Source organism: Pan paniscus, chromosome 2 (assembly GCF_029289425.2).
Source record: "Pan paniscus chromosome 2, NHGRI_mPanPan1-v2.0_pri, whole genome shotgun sequence".
NCBI classification, from domain to species: domain Eukaryota; kingdom Metazoa; phylum Chordata; class Mammalia; order Primates; family Hominidae; genus Pan; species Pan paniscus.
Window position 1 is genome coordinate 154830529 of NC_085926.1, and position 25802 is coordinate 154856330.

At 33.8% G+C, this 25802-nt stretch overlaps 1 protein-coding gene across 7 annotated transcripts in view; it reads left to right on the top strand.

The window, feature by feature from the left end:
• LEKR1 (leucine, glutamate and lysine rich 1) overlaps nucleotides 1-25802 on the top strand; it is a 219317-nt gene that overhangs the window by 89897 nt on the left and 103618 nt on the right. For all 7 annotated transcript variants that reach the window (XM_055110616.2, XM_003830645.3, XM_063602993.1 and 4 more), the window contains exons 4-5: nucleotides 6753-6872; nucleotides 13623-13798. In XM_055110616.2, the coding sequence (XP_054966591.1) occupies nucleotides 6753-6872; nucleotides 13623-13798 (296 nt within the window). The remainder of the gene's footprint in view (nucleotides 1-6752; nucleotides 6873-13622; nucleotides 13799-25802) is intronic.

Below are 25802 nucleotides of genomic sequence, written 5' to 3' on the forward strand. Positions count from 1 at the left end.
GTCATTTAACAATTTCTGCACACACACAGAAGCTTATAGGCAGCATTTCAGTCCTTTGTTTTTAATTTTTTAGGAGAAAATGATAAAATAAATACTCATTTACACAGATTTTAAAATTATCAAGATTTTATTAGGTTTATTTTATCATTTCTTTTCTTTACTGAAGTATTTCAAGGCAAATCATAGTCTCCTAGTCTATGTGCTGTTTTATCTTTACTTACTTCACTGTGATGTGACTTTTTAAAAACATAATCACAATATTATCATTCCAAAATTAGCAACAGTTCCTTGGTATTCTCTAATTCCCAGTCCATAATTAAATTTTCTCAATTCTTTAAAAAAATTTTTTACTGTCATTTTAAAAAATATTTTAAGTTCTGGGATACATGTGCAGAACGTGCAGGTTTGTTACATAAGTATACACATGCCATGGTGGTTTGCTGCACCCATCAACCCATTATCTACATTAGGTAATTCTCCTAATGCTATACCTCCTCTAGTTTCCCCACCCCCAACAGGCCCTGGTGTGTGATGTTCCCCTCCCCGTGTCCATGTATTCTCATTATTCATCTCCCACTTATGAGTGAGAACATGAGGTGTTTGGTTTTCTGTTCCTGTGTTAGTTTGCTGAGATTGATGGTTTCCAGCTTCATCCATGTCCCTGCAAAGACATGAACTCATCCTTTTTTATGGCTGCATAGTATTCCATGGTGTATATGTGCCACATTTTCTTTATCCAGTTTATCATTGATGGGCATTTGGGTTGGTTCCAAGTCTTTGCATTGTGAACAGTGCTGCAAAGCCACTGTCAATTTGTTTTAATTGAGTTTCATACAAGGTCCATATGTCATATGTAGTTATTAAATTTCTTGCTTCTCTTTTATCTATAAAGGCCTCTCTTCTTTTTTTCCCTTTGTCTTAATTAGCTTGTTGTAGAAACCAGTCCAGTTGTGCTTCTAGTACCTCATTTTTTAAAATTACACTTTTATTTTAGGTTTGGGGTACATGTACAGGTTTGTTATATAGGTAAACTTGTGTATGGGGGTTTGTTGTACAGATTACTTCGTCACCCAAGTACTAGGCCTAGTATCCAATAGATATTTTTTCTTATCTTTTCCCCCTTCCACCCTCCACTCTCAAGTAGGCCCCAGTGTCTATTGTTCCCCTCTTTGTGTCCATCCATCCTCATCATTTAGCTCCCACTTATAAGTGAGAACATGTGGTATTTGCTTTCCTATTGCTGTGTTAGCTTGCTAAGGATAATGGCCTCCAACCCCATCTATGTTCCTGCAAAGGACATGATCTCATTCTTTTTTTATGACTGTATCCAATCTGTCATTAATGGGCATTTAGGTTGATTTTGTGTCTTTGATATTGTGAATAGTGCTGCAGTGAACATACGCATGCAAATGTCTTTATGGTAGAATAATTTATATTCCTTTGCGTTTATACTCAGTAATGGAATTGCTGGGTTGAATGGTAGTTCTGTTTTTAGGTCTTTGAGGAATTGCTACACTGCTTTACAATATGGTTGAACTAATTTACACTCCCACCAAGAGTGTATAAGCATTTCCTTTTCTACATAACCTTGCCAGCGTCTGTTATTTTTTTTTTTTGACTTTTTAGTGATAGCCATTCTGACTGGTGTGAGATGATATCTCATTGGTGTTTTGATTTGCATTTCTCTAATGATCAATTATATTGAGTTTTTTTTCATATGCTCATTGGCCACATGTATGTCTTCTTTCGAGAAGTGTCTGTTCATGTCTTTTGCCCACTTTTTAACGGGGTTGTTTGGTTTTTTTCTTGTAAATTTGAGTTCCTTATACATGCTGCATATCGGACCTGTTTTAGATGCGTAGTTTGTAAATTTTGTCTTCCATTCTGTAGGTTGTCTGTTTACTCTGTTGATAGTTTCTTTTGGTGTGCAGAAGCTTTTAAGTTTACTTAGATCAAATTTGTCAATTTTGGCTATTGTTGTGATTGCTTTTGATATCATTGTCAAGAAATCTTTACCTATTCCTATGTCCAGAATGGTATTGCCTAGGTTGTCTTCCAGGTTTTTTATAGTTTTGGGTTTTACATTTAAGTCTTTAATCCATCTTGAGTTAATTTTTGTATACGGTGTATGGAAGGGGTTTAGTTTCAATCTTCTGTATATGGCTAGCCAGTTACCCTAGCACCATTTATTGAATAGGGAGTCTTTTCCCCATTGCTTGTTTTTGTCAGCTTTGTCAAAGATCAGATGGTTTAGGTGTGTGTTCTTATTTCCGAGCTCTCTCTTCTGTTTCATTGATCTATGTCTCTGTTTTTGTGCCAGTACTATGCTGTTTTGCTTACTGTAGCCCCGTAGCATAGTTTGAAGTTGGATAGTGTGATGCTTTTGGCTTTGTTCCTTTTGCTTAGAATTGCTTTGTCTATTTGGGCTCTTTTTTTTGTTCCATATGTATATTAAAACAGTTTTTTCTAGTTCTGTGAAGAATATCATTGTTAGACAGGAATAGTATTGAATCTCTAAATTGCTTTGGGTGGTATGGACATTTTAATGATACTGATTCTTCCTATCCATGAGCATGTGATGTTTTTCCATTTGTTCATGTCAGCTCTGCTTTCTTTGACCAGTGTTTTATAATTCTCATTGTAGAGATTTTTTACCTCCCTGGTTAACTGTTTTCCTATACAGTTTGTTTTGTGGTAATTATGAATGAGATTGCATTCCTGATTTGGCTCTTGGCTTGGCTGTTGTTGGTGTATAGGAATAGTAGTGATTTTTGTATGTTGATTTTGTATCCTGAAACTTTGCCAAAGCTGTTTATCAGCTGAAGGAGCTTTTGGGCTGAGACTATGGAGTTTTCCAGATATAGAATCATGTCATCTGCAAACAGGGATAGTTTGACTTCCTCTCTTCCTATTTGGATGTACTTCATTTCTTTCTCTTGACTGATTACTCTGGTCAGAACTTTCAATAATATGTTGAATAAGAGTAATGAGAGAGGGCATCCTTGTCTTGTTCTTGTTTTCAAGAGGAATGCTTCCAGCCTTTGCCTATTCAGCATGATGTTGGTTGTGAGAGTACTTCATTCTTGATTATGAACAGACAACAAAGGATAATCAGCCTTCTGAGCAGAGCCTCAAACATGAAAGTCAAAAAGTAAAACAAAGAAAGAGTCTCAAAGAGAAACAGAAGCAATGCAGCAAACTGAAGAAAACTTCAAAAACACACTAGAATTGATATCCTCAAAGAAATACAAATTGTATTCATGGGACAAGAAAAGGGGCAATTAAAAAAGGCCTTTTGGAGAATAAGAAAGAAATTTTGGTAGTTAGAATGTGATAGCAGAAGTTAAAACTTTGATAGGATGGAAGATAATGAAAGAACAGAAAGTTAAAAGTGGTAAAATGGTAGAGAAAGGATAAGAAAGCTAAGAGATCTGTTCAGGAAATTCCACAACTAAAATAATAGAAAGATGTTCCAGACAGAAACAGAAAATTGACAGGAAAGCATCATTCTCCCTAGGGTAAATTTCTGAAAACTAAAGAAATCAGTTTCTGAAGCAAGTACTCACCAAGTGCCCAGCACAGAGAATGACAAAAGATTAACATGATGATACATTGTGATCAAATTGAAGAAACCCAAGTGAAAAGTAAAAAATTTTCTTTCAGAAAAAGCTTCTGAAGCAGGGGGAAGGGTGGGGGGCCCACCATATATCACACAAAGAAATAGAAATGGGAATGTCATTGGATTTCTCAGCAGCATCACTGGAAATTAGGAAACAATGGAATGGTGTCCTAATCTTCTGCTGAATATTTTTCAAATATATGATTTTCTATTCAGCCAAACTGTTCCATCTGAGATAAAATAACATGTTCAGACATCCAGAGTCTCAAATTTACTGCCAATGCACAGGACATTTCTGGACGATTTGCTCCTAGGAGTAAACCAAGAAGGAATAAAACTTTGGAACCAGGGTATAGGAGAATTGACATGAAAGAGAGATGAGGACAGTTCCTGAAGTGATGGAGAAGGGAAGTCTTATGATGACAGCTGTGTAGTCAAACCAGAGCATAAACCAGACTATAGCAGGGGAATAGAAAGCTCCAGGAAGGCTACCTCCTGGTAAAGAAATGATTTGGAAAGATTATCTGCTGTGTCTGAAGGTGTCAGGAGAAGAATTACCTCTCCATCAAAGATGGAAGAAGAATAAATGATGGTACCCAGAAAACTACGAAAGAAGAAAAGGAGACAATTTTTAATTCCAGAGACAACAAAAAGTTATACAAGAGAGAAATATAATCATGGCATTATATGTTGCTCACAAGTGAATAACAATGTGAATACTAAATATAATTTAATAAAAAGTGCTGATTTAACTATATTGGGAGGATTAAGAGAAGAGTATGTAGATATGTATAGGAGGGTCAATTCTTATTAGCTACCTACCCCAACATCCATTTTGCCTTCTAAGTAACAGAATATATCTGGGGGCTAATCTTTAAAGGACGACACCTTCCATCTGCATGTGCAGCTAAGTATGGCCATGTATCTAAGTTCAGTAGAAGTATTCAGTGGTACTTTAAGGAAATTGGCTTAAAACGGATGGAGTAGGCTGTTATTCTCCTGTTCCTGGCCTGGAATGGGAATGTAATGATTGAAGCTTTCACCACCATCATGGACTATGAGAATAAAGTACAGATACCAAAGATGATAGACCAGAGAGTTGGAAGGATATGAGGCCCTATATGATATTAGCACTGAACTGATTACCAATGCATTTGTTTTATGTGAGATTATATATATATTTATGCCATCATATTCAGGTGGCAATTATATGTAGCATAACTAGATCTTAACTGATATGTATCACTAAATAATATATAAAATTAAATATTAGGAAATATCAGTGTAAACATGTTAGTAATATGGAGGTAAATACTAGGAGAAACAGGAAAAAAACATTAAAAGTAGTTGCCTTTGGCAGTGGGAATTGGGGTTAGAAGCACATGGTTACTATTTTTTTAATAACCCTTTTAGTCATTGTTACAGTTTGGATGTGGTTTGTCTTCACCAAAACTCATGATGAAATTTGAGCCTCAAGGCAGCATTGTTGTGAGGTACGGCCTCATCGGAGGTGTTTGGGTCATAGGGGCAGATTCCTCATGAATAGATTAATCCCTTCCCTTGTGAGTGAATGGAGTTTTTGCTCTGGCAAGAATGGATTAGTTCCCAAGATAGCAGGTTAAAATACGAGAGAGAGGTGCATGGCCACCGGCTTTCAGCCCATTGTCCTTGTTCTTTGCCTTGCAAATCGAGAGTACCCTCCAAATCACTTGACTTTCCTTTTCTCAGAGTTGTAGCTCTCCAGAGATGTCCCCAGATGCTCCACATTAAAGATACATCCTTTCATTGCTTTTCCCCTCAGCAATTATGAAGTGTTTACGAGAGAACTAATTCACATTGTCATGGCTGGAAATATTCTCTGATGCTCAACTCCCCTAATCTATAGATTGAATTGGTTTAAAGTCTACTTTGTATTACGAGCATTGTTGTTCCTCCTGATAGTGACTCTCTTCTTGGTTCAGGTGGACAGCTACTATGCTGCCATTAAAAACCAACTAGGTGGGAGCTTATTCCTCTGCTGAATTGTGCAGTGACTGGTCTCACCCAAGACTTTCATGTGAGAAGAAGCACCTTCTTTTTATCAGGAAATTTCTAGTATTTCCTGTTATTCACAGCTGAATGTAATGCCTCAGTTCATTTTCAATTGTTTGATTATATGTGATAAAAAATGTGTTTTCTTGGCAACCAATATTTCTGTACATTTATATTAGAAATAGATTAATAACTGTTTATAGCAACTACATGCTAACAAATCTTATTGTCTTTTTAATTAATTAAGCTAAACATCCCATTGCCATGATGTATTAGATCAAGTTTATAATGTTACCATGTTATTCTTTGGACGTTGTGAGTTAGTGTTACCATGTGGATAAAATGTCAGGCATCTTTTTCCTCATGTAAATTTTACTTTTCATGTTTATATACTTACAGTTTTAATTTTGATCCTAAATTTTCATTCATTCATTATACCAAAAGTTAACTCATGTTCTTCCAAATGACTTCTTACCGAAAGCCACACACAAAAAAAGAGTTTGGCTTCCTTGATTTTTTTTCTCTCTTGCTTCCTCTCTCATCATGTGATCCCTTTGCACATGCCCCTTTCCACTTTCTGCCGTAAGTGGAAGCAACATGAGGCCCTCGCTTGATGCAGCTATCCAATCTTGAATTTTCCAGTCACCAGAATCATGAACAAAGTAAACTTTTCTTTCTGTATAAATTACCTAGCCTCAGGTATTCTTTTACAGCAACACAAAATGGACTAAGGCAGTAATATTTGACATTTTTAATTTGAACATTTATTACTTTAAATGAAATTAAATTAATATTTTTAGTTGTGATTAATATTTATGTTCATTGTAAACAGTTGAACAATACAAAAGAATATAGATAAAAAGTTCTGCCTCTCTTCAATATTCTTTACTTTTTCCCCCTGCCCATAAATTCCACTCTCCTCCCCAGGATTTGGTGCCCAAGATTTGGTCTCTCCATATTTTTTCTGTACGTTCATATAGCATATATAAGAGACATAGTTTCTTCTTCTACTCCTTTTTATTAAAAGTAAGTATATTTAAATGTTAACTTGAAAATTGTACATATGAGAGAATACTTAAGGGATGTTTGTTTATATTTTTAGAATTTATGATGTAGGCATGCAGTTAAAAAGTCAACAAAATGAATTTCAGAAAGTAAAGAAACAATTGAGTCATTTGCAAGATGAGCTAAAAATTAAATATAGACAATCATACATCTTCAGGTAAGATTAAAGAACTGAAAATTATAAAGATTGAAAAGATATGCTTAATACTAACTTTGTAAATAGCCAAACACATTTTAGTAATATGGTTTCTATATCTGGTGTGATTGAGAAAAGTGAAACAGCATTAGGTTTTCTTTTTTCTTTTTTAAACCATTATCTCAATGAATAGTGTTGCTAATTAAATTTAAATTAGGCATATACCTTGTTCTATTAGTGCCTTGTTACTGTTCTTATTTTGTGGTGGCATTTAGAATGAAAGCACGGTAACTAATTTCCCTCTTCACCAATATTTCCTTGTGTATTTGATCCTCTGAGTGATAGTCCAGTGACAAGAAAAGTAATAGAATAAGAAAACTTCCTAAATAATATTAACATACTCCTTAAATTCAGAAATATCTAGTGTAAAGCATGTTAATTCTGCTTTTATATAATCTTCGGAGGGTTTATAATACCTAAAGATAAAATCCAGCGTTCTAAAGAAACTAAGAAGTACATTTTCTTTCCTAAAATTTGAATTGAATATATTGAGAATGTTTATGAGAAAGAATAATTCCTTTTTGAATTGAATAACTTTTAGCTCTTAGAAAAGGGAAGGCAATAAGTTAATTCAACATGGCAAATGACACAGGTTCTGGATGACTAAAAAAGTATGCTGGGTGAGTGTTTTGAATGATAAGTTTTTGTTTTTTATCTAAGAATTATTACCAGGAATATTCTGAATAAATTTCTGTGGGCTAATAATTTTTAATTCATTTTCTGATAATAACCTATTGAACATCTACCTTTTACAAATGCTTTGCACATAACTGATGCTCAATACATAATTTTTGAATGAATCCATGAATGAAATCCACTCACAAAACAAGTGACCATTTTTATCATCAGAAATCCCCTTGATCCTTTCCTAGAAATCTGGTGTTGAACCAAAAGGATAATGCCATCCAGGTGACCCCAACTTTTGTATTTTAATCAGGACTATCAGTATTCATTTTTGGCTTCTGTAATAGCTTTGGCCCATATCTGCCGCAGAAGGCTCATCTGATTTATACACCAAAGCCTTCATGGATGGTAAGATTTACCTTTAAAGGCTGGACTGGGACTAGACCAAATAATTATTGCCGCTTCAGGATATTATGGGACTGATACACTTGATCCTAATTATTTTCATTTTTGCATGTTATCTTCAGTATTTCAAATTTTTGAAGAAACATAGACATACAAATGGAAGTGTTATTTTTATTCTGTATTCTAATTTTGTCATCATTTTGAGTTATACTTTTAACAGCTTATTTTGTTCACATGTTTCCATAGATCTGTGATTTTTGCTCATTTTTAGCTGAAAGATTACAAATTAGGAGTCTGGGATCTGACTTACATAAAAATAGTACATACTAAAAACAATTTTGGAAGTAACTAGTCAACTAGACACTTAGTACAAATTACAGTTTGTAATAGATGAATAGAAATAATTATTGTTTTTATACTCTCACTGGTAGATATAATGCATTCCATAGAAAAAGGTATACTGTTAAAAATAAAATCAAACCAAATTTCTAGAGTTCAGTGACTTTTGTTGCATTACTAAAAGCTGATTTTAAGCTAGATTATTGATTATTTTTAAAATATCAGACCATAAAACTTAGTTGATCTTGATAAAGAAAAAGAGCTTATAATCTTCTGTCTTGAAGAGGTAAAGGATTCATAGGCCAAAATGTGGGATGAAAAAAAAAAAAGAGTTAAGGGAAAGAAACATGAGCTTTTTACTCAGATACAATCATCTTTATTTATGGAGCCTAAAAGGAACTTTCAGTAGATCAGTGAACTATGTTTTGGGGTCCATTGCTGTTTTTAATTTCTTCTCTCTTTTGTTTAATTACAATTGGGCTTAATCACTAGCCTCCAGCAAAGTATTCTTTCATGTTCTGTGTTTTCCCTGACATCATTTCCAGCCTGTGTCTTGCAAGGGCTCAGCATATTAGTTGGCACATTGGTTGGCTCAGCACATCTGCTACTCAGAATAAAGTGTCTTTTGAAAATGCAAATTAGTTGTAGAAGGCCTATAAAATAGATATTAAAAACCTGAATGAAATATAGATATACTTCACCTCACAAAGTTGTGTTTAAGTTCAATATTCCAAATCAGACCATATTTGAAATATTCTAGCAGTATTTACTTTTAGAGGATTACTATTGTGAATCTTTTATAAATTATTTGAAATAAAGAGTACTTATCCTTTAATTTTTCTTATTTGTAAAGCTAGACCTTATCATCTCTAAAATTTTCAATGTCAACTCCAAAAATTTCTCTTGCAGCTCTCTCAGTTTCACTTCGCTTCTTCAGTCTAATTAAGGATGCTAATATTTTTTCTTAATTTCCCAACCATATTTTGGCTTTACTTTGTTTTCTATCCTTGATCCCATAGTTTATTACCCCGTATCTTTTTAAAAACATCCTCATTGAGATATAACTTGCATACCACAAAATTCACCTATCTTAAGGAGACAATTTAATTATTTTTAATAAACCTACAGAGTTGTGCCACCAAATGTTAGCTATTAGATTGGCAACCACATCCAATATTAGAACACTTGACTAATTCCAGAAAAGACCGTCCAGACCCTCATGCCATCTTCAATCAATCTCTGTGCTCACCTTCAGCTCACCAGGCAACTAACATTTCTCTTTCTATAGATTTATACTTTTCTCGACATTTCAGATATATGGAATCATACAATATGTTGTCTTTACATCTGGCTTTTACTAATTATGTTTTTGAGGTTCACTCATGTTGTGGCACTTATCCATACTTTTGTTCCTTTTTATTGCTGAACAGTATTCCACTGTATGGATATACCACATTTTATTTATCCATTTACCAGTTGATGGATATTTGGATTGTTTCCACTTGTTGGTGCTTATGAATAATGCTGCTGTAAACATTCATATACAAGTCTTTGTGTGGACATATGTTTTCAATTCTTTGGAGTAGATGCCTAAGTGTGGAATCACTAGGTCATATGATTAATGTATATTTAATTTTTTTTTTTTTTGAGACGGAGTCTCGCTCTATCACCCAGGCTTGAGTGCAGTGGCATGATCTTGGCTCACTGCAACCTCCGCCTCCCAGGTTCACACCATTCTCCGGCCTCAGCCTCCCGAGTAGCTGGGACTACAGGTGCCCGCCGCCACGCCTGGCTAATTTTTTGTATTTTTAGTAGAGATGGGATTTCACCATGTTAGCCAGGATGGTCTCAATCTCTTGACCTCATGATCTGCCTACCTCAGCCTCCCAAAGTGCTGGGATTATAGGCGTGAGCTACCGCGCCCTGCCAATCAATATTTAATTTTTTAACTGCCAACCTGTTTTCCAAAGGGGCTGCACATTTTACATTCCCACACCATGAATGAGGATTCTAGTTTCTCCATGTTTTTGTCAACACTCCCTATTGTCTGCCTGTTTTGTTGCAGTCATTCTAGTGGGTGTAAAATAGTATCTCATTGTAGCTTTGATTGTGTTTCCCAAGTTACTAATGATGTTGAGCATCTTTTCATTTGTTTGTTAATCATTTGTATATCTTACTAGTGAAACATCTCAAATATTTTGCCAATTTTTAATTGGTTTATTTTCTTATTATGTGATTGTAAGAGTTCTTTCTATATTCTGGGTATAAGGCCTTTATGTGAACTATGATTTGCAAATATTTTCTCCCAGTGGCTTATCTTTTTATTTTCTTAATAATGTCTTTTGAAAAGCAAAGTTTGTTATTTTTAATGAAATATAATTTATCTGTTTTATAGATTGTGCTTTTGCTGATGTCTGTAAGAACTCTGTCTAAGCCTGTCAGAAGGATTTTCTCCTGTATTTTCTTCTAAGAGTTTTATAGTTTTAGCTCTTCTTTAGATCTATGATCTATTTCAGCTAACTTCTGTGTATGATATGAGGTAAGGATCTAAATTCATCCTGTTTCACGTGGATATTCAATTGTTCCAGTGCTGTTTGTTAGAGGCCAATTTTTCCTTATTGAATTGCCTCGGCATCTTTGCCTAAAATAAATTCACCATAAATGTAAAGGATTATTTTTGGATTTTCTATTCTATCCCATTAATCTATATGTCTTATGTCAGTGCCACACTCTCTTAAGTACTATAGTTTTTAATAAATTTTAAAATCAAGAAATATAATTCCTCTAACTTCCTTCTTCGTTTTCAAAATTGTTTTTGCTATTCTGTGCCCTCCATAATGAATTTTAGGATCAGCTTGTGAATTTCTGCAAAGTAACCTGCTGGGATTTTGATAGGTATAGTATTGAATCTACAGATCAATTTGGGGAGAATTTCTACCTTAAAATTTTTGTATCTTTCAATTCATGAATGTGGTATGTTTTTCCATGGAGATCTTTAGCCCTCTCAAAAATGTTTTGTTTTCTTGAACTTCTTTTATTACAATTTATTTCTAAGTGTTTTATTCTTTTTATGTTGTTATGAATTGGGACTGTTAATTTTATCTTGGGGATTGGTCATTGTTAATATACAGAAATAAAATTGATTTTTGTATATGTATCATGTATCCTGTGACCTTGATGAATTTGTTTATTAATTCTAGTATTTTTTGTGTGTGTGTGTGTGTGTGCGTGTGTGTGTGTGTGTGTGTGTGTGTCTTCTTTAGAATTTTCTACATAGAGGAGTTTGCCAACACTCCAAGTCCTTTTACCTCTACTCATTTAGTTGTATTTACCCTTAAATCCTTTGGACTTCATACCTACTTCCAGGTTGTTAAACACTAATTCCTTAGTGAGGAATCCTCAATATTCTGCTTAGGCTCCTTGGTGTTATTCATCTCTTAGCAACTGTTTTTCTTGCCTCTTATTTCACAGAGAATGTTAAGGTTACCAATAGAGGCAAATTTATTGTGAACCAGATGATGCTTAAGTTTCAGAGTCTCTCACTTAGGACTTCCTTCCAAGGTTCTGGGAGGGCTCCTGGTGAAAGCGAGATGAATGGGTTGTAATTTGGTTAAAAATTCTCTTTCTACTCAGGTTTTTCCTCTCTCTCACTTTTTAAAAAAATTAATTATTAATTTTTTGTGATTCTCACTTCTGTTGTCAGTATACCATTGGAGTAGTCACAGGCATTTGGAGGATCTGAGTAAGGGAAAGTTGGCTTAGGAGTATACCATTATAATTGCCATTTAGTAAGATATTTTAGAGTGCTTTAATGAAACAAGCAAGAAATTACATTAATTTGGATGTATACAATTTTTAAAAATTAATCAAATAAAAGCATTTATAAGCAAATTAGGCAATAGAAATTATTGTGGCCTAAAGAAGCAAATCGTAATAACTTTTTTTTGATTACATCAAAGCAAATTTATTAATAGAAAGATAAATTTTTTAAAGTTCTTGGGTTATTTGATAATCTAATGAAAGGGAGTTAATTATTCAGATACATTGGAGAAAGATTTAAGTTTTCACTGATTTCACAAATATGAGTAACATCACTGAATGTAACATACAAATCATAATATACTACTTCAGGGAGACCATCTAAGATAAACTGGCCCATGAGTTTCATTGTTTCAAAGACAATTTAATCACTTTCCAAGAAAACCTGAAATGACAAAATCTTATGTATTAGAAAAGTTTAATAAGAATTTCCCCAAATTGGACAATGCTAAGAATTTGTGTGGCATTACTGATTACCAAATTACTAATTACTAATTACCAAAGGCCTCCCAGATAAAATGGACTCTATTCAGCCTTTTTCTGCAGACTTAAACACTGATCACTACATTTTTCTTAAAATTTCCATATCCCCTGGCTTTTCTGACATTATTCTTTTGGCTTATCTTCTTACTCACTGATGAGTTCCCCCTAGTCTCCTTTGAGGGATTCTTTTTAGTTTCAGTCCCTTAAATATTTGTGTTGTCCAGTGTGTTATCCCTAGCACTTCTCACTTTTCCATTTTTCCAACTGAGGAGGCATCTATTTTATTTACTCTTTCATTCAATATTTGTTGAGCACATATTATGCAGTAGGCACTGTGCTAGATGCTAGAGAGACTGTGATGAGCAAGATAGATATAACCTCTGCCTTATAGATCTTAGTCTACTCAGGGATGTAAATATTGACAAAATAATTATACTCTCATGGCTTCAGTCATCACCTTTTTGCTGCTCTCAAATCTATGTCTGTATTTTATTTGATTATTAAGATAATTAAAACCAGAACAAAATCACTGAGATGACAAAAATGTGATTACTTTGAGCTGTTGGATTTTATGAAGCAAATGCACTGGATCAGTCACTTTGAATTGTTTTATTTATTATTACCCCAGATTTTTCACTACCTATATAACCATGGTATGCGGGACAAATGCTGTATAAGACTTTAAGATTGTCATTTAGGATCTAAGACTAAATTTCTCTGACCTAATTTTCTTCACTAAATGTTTACGGTTGAATAAAAAAAGATTAATAGAACAAATGTATATGAAGGTAGTTAGCTATCTTTCTTTGTAGTTAAAATAATGGCAAAATGGAAATGAGTTAGAGTGACCATACACTTCACTCTATCTGAGATATTCCTAGTTTGTGTTTTGTCTCAGCATAATATGAATACCACCTTCTTTTGGTTTCAAAATTGTCTCCAATTAGACACTAGATTATATGGTCACTCTAAAACTATTTTTGAAGAAATGTTTGTTATGCTTACTATTTTTTAAAAATCCTATTTTTTTTTACTTTGCAGTCAAAGATTGTCAGAGTACAAATATTTCTGGAATAAGACTCTTTCATTACTTACTTTTACTAAAAGGGAACTAACCAGTATTAAAAATGAAGTATATGATAATTACCAAAACTGGACTTCATTGAAAGGAGCAGTTTTTCTACAAATTAAATCTATAAGTGAAACAGCCTTGACAGGTTTGTTACATATATTTAGAATATAATTGTCCCTTTTTGGTAAATGGTACATCATAAGTAATAAAATAATATTTCATTTTATTTGATGGGAATTAGGATTAACTTTGTTATCACTTGTTAGAGTAGATGACCATTAAGATCTATTTCAACTCTGAAATTTAATTATTATAGGTTTATCTAAGATAATCTATGATACATCTATCCTGAACTGTGGCCAGAAGTCTGTTCATTACTGTTAAAAATAGTAATCTATGTTTTTAAAACTCCTCTTCTCTTAATGACTGAGTAGCTCATATTAGGTCAGCCTTCTTATAGATAACAAGTTTAATTCTAGAAAAATAGCTACCTAAAGACAATAAAGAGTGACCCAAAGCAAACACATAATGGAGGCAGTATCAAAAATTAAAAGAAGGCATACTAAGTGAAAGATGCCAATTTGAAAGGGCTACGTACTATATTATTCCAACTATATGACATTCTGGAAAAGACAAAACTATGGAACAGTAAAACAATCAGTGGTTGCCATGAGTTCCAGGCAGAGGATAAATGAGAAGAGCAAAGAAGATTTTTAGGGCAGTGAAACTAAACTCTACGATAGTGGAGACATGTCATTATACATTTGTCAAAGTTCATAGAATGTACAACATGAAGACTGAACCCTAATGTAAACTATAAATTTTGGGTAGTAATAATAATGTTGATTCATCAATTGTAACAAGTACTACTCTCCCACAGGGTGTCCATAGTGGGGGAGCTTTTGCATGTGTGGAGAGAGGGGGATATGGGAATTCTCTGTACTTTCTGCTCAATTTTCCTGTGAACCTAAAACTGTTCTAAAAAATAGTCCATTAAAGGTTTTTATTAATGTTGAAAAATGCATGGCAGTGAGTGAATTTTTTCTGTTTAAGGATATTGGACTGAGAGCAAGGTACAGTTTGCTCCATGCAAAGAAGCTAAAAATCTGATAGAAAACTGTAGACTAGAGGATAGAGATCAAGGCAACCTCAGACTCTGAGAAGTAAGGGGATATCCCAGAGAAGTGAAAGCCAGAGAAAGAGAGCTCAAATTTTGCATATAAACTCTTTCCAAATCTCAGGCTTATCCCTGAAATGCATGTGCTCAATGAAGATGCTAAATAGTCCATCTAAAACTAAAGTAGTTGATATTTTAGCTGTCACCTACCCTATGAGAAACAGATTTAACACTCTAAGTTTAGCCAGATTAACTTCTTGTTAAAATAATACAAGAAAAAAATAAATACTCTTTGGAATAACATAAGAATCCAGAGTCTCTATAATGTAACACCCACAATGTTCAGTATACAATCCAAAATTACTCATATCCAAAAGAATAGAGACCAGTTGACTCAGATGATATAATTAGCTAACCAGGATTTCAAATTAGCTATCATAACAATGCTCAAGGATATAAAGGAAAATATGCTAGTAATGAATAAAAAGAAAATCTGAGTAAGCAACTATTAAAAAATGAGAAATTCAAGAATTGAAAAATACGGTGTCTGAAATAAAATTTCACTGGATGGACTTTTTTTTTTTAAAGTCAAGAACTTATTTTATTTTATTTTAAAATAAACATTGAAGATCCCCCATTTCCCACCACCCTACAAAACTTTTGAATGTGGAATGTTCAACAGCCTATCCATTTTGGTAGGTTACAAAATCAGCAAAAACTCCAGTTGTCTAATGATGAATGTTTGAGAATAGTTTTGTTTTTAAATAGCTGAGCACCTACTGGAAAAATTCCTGGGCTAAATGCTGAAAATAAAATTTAATTTCTGCACAGAAAATACCATTAACATAGTAGACTTTGCTTAAAGGTGGGATTAATTCTCCATGAAGTCAGAATGAGACAATAGCAGCATTAAGTTCATAGGCACACAGAACTAGTGCTCAAACTGCTAGCACAAATTCCAATGGGATGCCGCAAATGAACACTCAGCAAGTGAATTAATCTGATTCACGGGATTATGTTTAATCGCCGAAAACACACTGGCCAGTGTACCATTATATGTTACCAGAAGAGTTATTATCTATTTGTTCTCCCTTTCAGAAAACTTATGTTAAAGGGACTGTTTTCATCCCATAAAGACAGGACTACAATTGTCAGCTTTCTATTACCTGGATATGGAAGGAAACTATTTTTACTCTGCATGTTCTGTCCTAAGCGTCATCTTGAGTCTTGCACATGATACTCAGATTCCTCACCCTTGCTTAGGAGTAAAACAATATACTTTATGAGGTGATAATATTTTCCATAGTTATTTGAAGTGGCTTGAAAAAGGCAAGATTGACTTTTTTGACATTGGATAAAATCTACAAATCAGCCCTCGAGTTATTCAATGATAACTGACAAACTAAAATATTTCCCTAGAAAGGAAGATGAAAGGAGTGAAGTGTGGTTTGGCAGAACAACTGCATTTCACGGCTTTTCCAGTTAAATTGGAGCACTGAATGTTCAGATGCATACCAAATTATGCATGGGTCCTAATCACACATATAAGGCTGGATGGACTTTTATAGCACATTGCATTTACAGAAAAAAGAATCAGCGAATTTTAAGATAAATCAATAGAAATTATTCAATTTGAAGAAGAGAGATAAACATTGAAAAAAAAAATGAATGGAGCCCCAGCATCCTCAGGAAAGAATAAAATGCACCATAAGTGACAAATATGAGTAAATATAAAAGACTCCTTTCCTTTAAATTTTTTTTAAAAACTCACATGCTTATTTAAAGCAAGCATTATTATTTTGTGGGGCTTATAAAGTATGTCAATGTAACATGACAACTAGAGTCTAAAGGATGGAGAGGTGGATAAATGGATTCATTTTGTTGGACTGTATTTGTATTTTATGTGACATGGCAGAATATTTTATTTAAACCAATAAATTAAGTATGTATATTATAATTTCTAGAGCAACTACTAAAAAATTAAATACAGAAACATGTAGCTAAAAAGGTAATACATAATTTAAAAGATAACTCTTTAAAAGGTATTCAAACAATCCAAAAAATGGCATTTTAAACATCATCTAAGATTTATACAGTAATCAAATCAGTATAGTGCTGGCATATGGATCAACAAAGATGAATAGAACAAGATAGCCTGGTAAATGACCCTACTTATATAATCAATTGACTTCTGACAAAGGCACCAAAACAATCCAATGGGAAAAAGAAAGTCTTTCAACAAATTGTGCTGGAATGACTGAATACCCATGTAGAAAAATATACCTCAACTTCTGCCTCACACCATACATGAGAATTAATTTAGGATAAATCATAAGCCTAAATGCAAAGAATAAAATTATAAAACTACTAGAAGAAACAGCAAAATATCTTCATAACTTGATGGTAAATGAAGATTTCATGGATAGGACATAGAAGTAAGAACTATAAAAGAATGAAAATTGGTGAATTAGACTTTATCAGACTTAAAACATCTGTTCATCAGAAGCTATCAGTATGAAAATGAATAGTTAAATCAGAGAAAATATTTACAAAATGTGTGACAAAGAACTGTTGTCCCAGTTACATAAAGAATGCCTACAAGTCAATAATAAAAGTATTCAATCAAAAATGACCAAAAGATCTGAACAGACACTTTTACACAGGAAGATACATAAATGGCCAATAAAGACACAAAAATGTTCTCAACATTATTAGCTCGTCTGCTTGACTAAAATGAAACAGTCTGATGGCAGCAGATGTTACTGAGGAAGTAGAGTACTGGAATCCTTTTACAAATTGGTGAGAATGTAAATTGCTACAGCCACTTAGAGAAAATATCTGACAGTTTCTCATTAAACTAAATATACATCTATCCGAAGTCCCTGAAATTCCACGCTTTGGTATTTACCCAAGAAATGTGAAAATGTACATCCACAAGATACTTATATGAGAATATTCGGCAACTTTATTCAAGCTTAATTCAAAATATCCTAAAACTGCAAAAAACTCAGGAGTACATCAGTAGTAGAATGGGTTCTCTAAAAGAAAACAATTGAATATATTCAGTGGGATATATAATGAACTGCAGATAATGTGGTAGCATGGATAATCCTCAAAAATATTATGGTACTTGAAAATAGCCTTACACAAATAATACATATTGTATTATTTCATTTATACGATGTTCTAGAAACAGGCAAAACTAATCTACACTGGGGAAAAAATGGTTGCCATGGAGGGTAGGATTGACTGGAAAAGCACAAAGGCACTTTCTTTGATGATAGTAATTCTTTATGTTTTGATAGGGGTTTGCATTACATAGTGGATGCATTTGCCAACACTCATCTATTGGTGCACTTGAGATTTGTACAATTCTGTAGGTAAATTTACTCAAAAATAAAAAGAAATATATGCAAATGTTGAACTCTATCTGTATGATGAAATGTTTAGGAGAGAAGTGTATTTATGTCTGCAACTTGATATTCACAGGATGGATTGATGGATGTATAAAGTATTTGACAGGTATATAGTTATGTGACAAAGAAAATATAGTAAAATATTAATTGTAGAATCTAAGTAATGTGTATATTTGTGTCCAGTATACAATAATTTTAACTTCTCTATATGTTTTAAAACTTTCATAGTTAAATATTGGAAAAAAATCATGTTAAACCATGAAACTTTAATTTCACTTACTAACAATTTTGTTATGTAATATGTGCATTCAGAAATGCATTTTTATATGACAATATGCTTTTAAATTTGAAATTTAACTTTAATAATTAAATTTAGGCAAATAGAGGAATATTATAACAAACATGTAAAAAGTATATCTATATTAGGCTATGTGTGGTGGCTCATGCCTAGCACTATGGGAGACTGAGGCAAGTCAATAGCTTGAGCTCAAGAGTTTGAGACCAGCCTGGGCAACATGGCAAAGCCCTCTCTCTACTAAAAATACAAAAATTAGCCAGGTGTGGTGGTGCGCACCTGTAACTCCAGCTACTTGGGAGGCTGAGGCATGAGAATTGCTTGAACCTGGGAGGTGGAGGTTGCAGTGAACATGTCACTGCACTCCAGCCTGGGCAACAGAGTGAGACTCTGTCAAAAAAAAAAAAAAAAAGGGTATCTATGTTATTAAATGGAGCAGCTGGGCATGGTGGCTTACGCCTGTAATCCCGGCACTTTGGGAGGCCGAGGCAGGTGGATCCCGAGGTCAGGAGATCGAGACCATCCTGGCTAACATGATGAAAACCTGTCTCTACTAAAAATACAAAAAATTAGCCAGGCGTGGTGGCGGGCACCTGTAGTCCCAGCTGCTTGGGAGGCTGAGGCAGCAGAATGGCATGAACCCAGGAGGCAGAGCTTGCAGTGAGCAGAGATCATGCCACTGCACTCCAGCCTGGGTGACAGAGTGAGACTCCGTCTCAAACAAACAAACAAACAAACAAACAAACAAACAAAAATGGAGCAGACACTGAGAGTGTGCTAGTCGCTAGTCATATTCTTTGGACCTTTAGTGTTCTTCTACTGACTTTTAACTGCCAGTATCTGCATATCTGTGCCAGAGGAATCTTGCTTCTGCCACAGTTAATAATACAGATATACTTTACATAATTATATTTCATTTTGTAAATATACTATATATTATGCATCATTTCCATTATTTAAACATTCATATATGTCTTTTTTTGGATATATGTTTTTGTTATTTTTTGGGTAAATACCTAGGAGTGGAATGGCTGAATTGTATAGTAGAGTATATTCAACATTTTAAGAAACTACCCAAGACTTTTCCAAAGTGGTTGTTCCTTTCACATTTTTACCAGCAGTGTATGAGACCTCTAGTTGCTGCATATCTTTGCCAACACTTAGTATTGTCAGTCTCTTTAATTTTATTCTTTGTAATGAGGTATTCATATAAAAGATATGAATGTACATGTAAAATAGTCGTCTTGGTAATGTTCTCATTTTTGAGTGTCTTGTCACATCTTATAGAATATTTACCTCATAATATCAATAATTGTGAATTCAATCATACTAGAATTGGAGAGACATCAGCTCTAATGTTTTTGTTTACATTTGTGTTGCATTATTAATATTTTCTGTAATCCATGTTTTCTTTTTCAGGAAACTTTTAAGCCAACTATCCATTTTAGGACTGTTAATTAAACCACATAGCTGGGAACAGTTATATCAGTTATATAGTGCAGTGTATCACAATCTTAGAAAAATAACAAACAAGGAGACACTGACATCCCCTTTGTGTAGAGGAACAACCCTCCTCCCTCAGAAAGCTTCACTCACTTTATTCTCCCTGAATGTGACCTGTGGCCATGACTGTACAATATGTGAAAAGAGGGAGGCCCTTCAGATTTATGCAGGTGAAATTGACTAAGGGTCTCCCAAACAAGTAGCTGTCCCTTCTTGTAATTGAAAGTCTCAGTTCAAATGTCACCTCCTCAGAAACATCTTTGCTGACTGCTCTAGTTAAAGTTGTCTTCCTTTATAGTCCTTGTCTATCCTGATTTTCTCTTTCAATTTTAATAATATTTACTACTACCAGAAATATTCATTTATTGATTTATGTGTTTACTGCCAGTCTCCTCCTACTGGTTGTAATCTTAGTGAAAACAGGAATTTTGATTGTTTTGCTGAGTGCTGTATTACTAGTGTTTTAAGAGAATTGAACCTGTCACATAGTAGGTGCTCAGTGAACTTTGTGGAATTGAAATGAAAGTAAAAGTACACCCACATTTTCATAGTCAGATTCCTGATAATATTTATATTAGGTTTTGGAACCTCTGAGTATTCTCTAAGGTTTCTTAGTAACGCTTACATATTCTGTAATCTGGAAAGGGAGCAGAGGCTTCATTCATTAGCTACACTTTCTTGAAAACCAAAGGCAAATTTAATGTAGGCTATTATCAGTAGTACAATTCCAAATTGGATTTTAAAATTCAGTTTGGAAGTTTTTTATTGAATTTATAAGAGGAAAATATAAACACTTAATAATTAGTTTTTCCCAAATTCAAAAGGCTTTAAGGATTGTTGGAATCATAAACATAAAACAACCTCAATATAAAAACATAGAAAATACAGAAAAGGGGCAAAAAAAAGAAACATTGACATAAGTCATCTGTAATATCATGACACAGAGATAACTGCTGTTAACATTTTGACATAGAGCTTTCTAAACTTTCTTTCTGTGCATATATATATACATACATATACACTTAAAATATATCATGAAAATATAGTCATGCCAATTAACTATGTTGACAGTATTTTATTATAGATATGTATCTTATTTAACTAATTTTCTATTCATGAACATGTAGGTTGATCATAGTCTGGCTATTGTAAATAAGGCATCACTGAACATCTTTATACATGCATCTTTAGGATTTTATCCTGTTTTTTTTCTTTAACATAGTTAATTCCTAGAAGTGGAATTGCAGAATCAAAGTATATGCCCATTTTGCTTTTCATTTGCAAGTGTTACATTTTATATTTTATCAAACATGAAGAAATAGGAGTTAGTTTTCAACCCTTGACTTTTATATTTACCATTATAGTATATCACTTTTGCCTCAGAAGCTCAAGGACCTTGTTTAGAAGTTACACAGTGGTGATGACAGAAGCTCAAAGGTGGAAATGCACACATGAGGACAGTATATTCAATTCCCAAGCAAGAGCTTGGTGAACACAACAGATGGGGTGTGTCAAACTGAAGCTATATTATTATAAGAGCTTTTTTTTGCCTTTTAAAAAACTTTCTTCTTAGTGCTATCACAGCAATCAAATTTCCAGGGCATGGATGTACAAACATGTGCAAATATGTGTAAAACTTGAAAGGTGCTGATGCTTTCCTTTTTACAGTTTCTTTGATCAATTTGAACATATTTTAAATTTAACAGCAATCCTAATAGCTATATAAACATGCCAATTTTGTAGCATAGAATTTTAAGCAAATAATCTATATCTTAAATTTAAGTATAGAAAAAATAAATTGAATGTAATGTTTTTAAAGGATAATTCTAGTAAAAGTTGAGGAACTATCCCACTTACATGAAAAGATGACCGGGAGCCTAAGAAGCATGCAGACCTTCGCTTTCCCATAGGTTAGCCACCAACCACATGGGGCTATTGAGCACTAGAAATGTGGATATAGCCTTTTGTTGAAATAACATTTTGGATATGTGGAATGAAATAAAATACACTATTAAAATTAATTTTGTGTGTTTCTTCTGATATTTTTAATATGGCTACTGGAAATTTAAAATTACATGTGTGGTTTGCATTATACATATTTCTATTGGATATGACTAGTACGGATAAATAGTGAAATGAACATTTTAACATAAAATTTGTAAATGTTATAATTTATTTGATATTCACAAAAATGATGAGGACGATGTGAATTATAGCTGAGGAACACTTTACAGTCACTCTTAATCCTAACCTGTTAATGTGTATTTCTAGTTGTCTTTATTATTTAATTCATCTTTTACTTAAATTTATTAAACAAACACTATTCAGAGTCAGGAATGTTAGAACTCTTGGCAGAAATCAGGAAAAATCTGGAGAGTAACATAGGATCCTTGATAGTGTTGCCCTTTTACAGACTGACCACCAGGTCTGGAGAAGGGCCACACAAACCAATATGTCTGCACTCAGCCACGCTGGCCTCTGTGTTGCTGGCTTCAATTCTTAATACATAAAGATATATAGGCATTCTAAGAGCAGGTCTCTAGAGTCAGCCAAAGTTTATATCCTGACTCTGCCACTTAACAAAAAACTGGGGCTTCAGTGTCCTCATCTATACAATGAGAACACACACACACACACACACACACACCCCGTATGCCTAGCAGAATAAGGAAGCAAGATATGTTAGCTATAACTATTCTTGTTTATTCTAAAGTCTATGTTTTTTCTATCGTATTCGTTTCTCATTTCTGTTGCAGAATGGTTCATTGTAATGGGTTTATAGCTTTTCTCCTAAATAAAGTAACAAAAAGGGTTTTCACATGTAGTTTTTAAAAAATCTACATAATTAGACCAGAAAAATATACTCAACTGATTTTTGATAAGGACACACAGGAAATTCAGTGGAGGAAGAATAGCCTTTTCAACAAATGATGCTGGAACAATTGAATATCCTTAGGTAAAGAAAAAGAGAAAGTGCCTTGTCCTAAAGTGCACACTTTTACAAAAACTAACTCAGTGGATTAACCACAGACTTAAATAGAAAATATGAAACTTTTAGGGAAAAAAATCTTTGGGGCCTAGGATTAGGCAAAGAGTTCTTAAACTTGAACTAAAATCATGGTACCTAAAAGGGAAAATTGATAACTTGGATCTCAGTAAAATTTAAGAACTTTTGCAGAGTGTAGTAGCACATGCCTGTAGTCCCAGCTACTCAGGACGCTGAGGTGGGAGGACTGCTTAATCCCAGGAGTTTGAGGCTGCTGTGTTCTATGATCATACCTGCGAGCAGCCACTGCACTCCAGTGTGGACAACATTGCAAGACCCTGTCCTAAAAAAAACAAGAACAGCAAGAACAACAACAACAACAACAACAACAACTTCTGCTCTGTGAAAGACCTGTTAAAAAGGATAAAAAGCTACAGTACAGACTGGGAGAAAATACTTGCAAATCACATATCCAACAAAGGATTTATATGTAGAATATATAAATAACTCCCAAAATTCTATATTAAAAATATCCAGTTAGAAAATAGGCAAAAGATATCAGTAGAAATTTAACCGAAGATGATATATAGATGGCAAATAAGTACATGAAAAAAATGTTCAACATCATTAGCCATGAGCAAAATGCAAAACCACAATTAAATACAACTACACATTTATTAGAATGTCTAAAATGGAAAAGACTGACCATATTAAGTCTTGACATGGATCAGAGAAACCAGTTTACTCAGCACTGCTGGTAGGAATATAAAATGGTTCAGCCATTCTAGAAAATAATTTTGCATTTTCCTCTGAAACTGAAGATGCACTTACCACATGACGCAACATTTGCACTCTTGAGCATTTATCCCAGATAAATGAAAACCTGTGTTCTCAAAAATACTTGTATGTAAGTGTTCATAGCGGCTGTAGTCATAATAGCCCCAAATTGGAAACAACCCAAATGTCCTTCAATGGATGAAAGACAAATGTCCTATGTCCATATCATGTAATACTATTCAGCAACAGAAGGGAACAAATTATTAATATATGTAACCACTTGAATGAACCTCAACTAAATTATGCTGAGTGAAAATAGCCAGTCTCAAAAGTTTACATAAGATATGATTTTGTTTATATAGCATTCTTGAAATAACAAAATTATAAGTGTAGAGAACAGATTAGTGGTAGCCAGGGATTAGGGATGATGGGGATAGTGGTAGGTTTGGCTATAAAGTGATAGCAGGGATCAGCTTTGTGGTAATAGAGCAATTTTGTATTTTGATTGTGTTGATATGTAATGAAGCTATATTTATGATAGAATTGCATGGAACTGTAACACACACACACACACACATGAGTGTGTATACAATTGGTAAAATCGGAGTAAGTTCTGTGGATTTTACCAATGCAATTTTCTAGTTTTGATAGTGTGCTACAGTTACACAAAATGTCAACAAGGGGAGAAGTGAGGTGGTGTTAAGTTTGAATAGGAACTCCCTACACATTTCTTTGCAACTTTCTGTAAATTTATACTTATTTCAAAATAAAAAGTTTTTAGGTTTTTTTGTTTGTTTTTTGTTTTTTGAGATGGAGTCTTGCTCTGTTGCCCAGGCTGGAGTGCAGTGGCATGATTACTCACTGCAACCTCTGCCTCCCAGATTCAAGCTATTCTCCTGCCTCAGTCTCCAAAGTAGCTGGGACTACAGGCGCATGCCACCACCCTCGGCTAATTTTTGTATTTTTAGTAGAGACAGGGTTTTGCCATGTTGACGAGGCTGGTCTTGAACTCCTGACCTTAGGTGATCCACCTGTCTTGGCCTCCCAAAGTGCTGGGATTACAGGCGTGAGCCACCACACCCAGCCATTTTTAGTTTAAAAAAATTGTGTAGTTTTTTTTATTTATTTAGTAAATCTGGTCACTGCATCTTTTTCCCTATTATTGTAATAAAACTGTGAAGTTTTGTGAATTAAAAATGACACTGTATTTGTAATATCAGAATGCCTTGATAATAAGGTTATAGAGGTTTCCTAATGATATAATGACCTAACATAAGTTTGAGTTCATTTGCCTAAGCTCACAGGACTAATAACAAAACAAAAAAACTTATCAAGGTAAAGAAATTGATTGCATAAGCTTAACAGTAATAATTGTACTTGCGTTAGCTAGTGAATTATGTGATAACACTTATTCTAAAAGCTAAAAGCATGTATTGGCTATAAATTTTGATAATAGTACAAACATTTTAAATAACAAATATTCTAAAATATAGTGTGATGGGCTGAATTGTGTCCCCCTCCCCAAATTCATATACTGAAATGTTTAAATGTCCTAATCTCCAGTACCTCCTACAGTAACTATATTTGGAGATAAGATTTTTAAAGAAGTCATCAGGGTAGCCCCTAATCCAATCTGACTGGTGTCATAAGAAGAAGAAATCTGTACACAGACACCTACGGACACCATGTGAATACACAGGGAAAAGGCAGCCACCTGCAAGCCAAGGAGAGAGACCTGGAACAGATCCTTCCTTCACTGTCGGAGAAGGAACCAATCCTGTTGACACCTTGATCTCAGATTTCTAGTCTCTGGAGCTGTGAGAAAATAAGTTTCTGTTGTTTAAGCACTCAATCTGTGGTACTTTCTTTCAGCAGCCCTAGCAAATTAATAAATGTAGTAAACCCCATATATATTGCACAATATTATTCAGTTACTTTAAAAGATTTGCATGTTAAAATTAAGTTAGGCTTTAAAATCAAAGTCCAAAACAGAAACAGCATTCCTAGAAAAGGAAATTGCTTAATATTTTCTTGCTGATAATGTATGCTGAACAT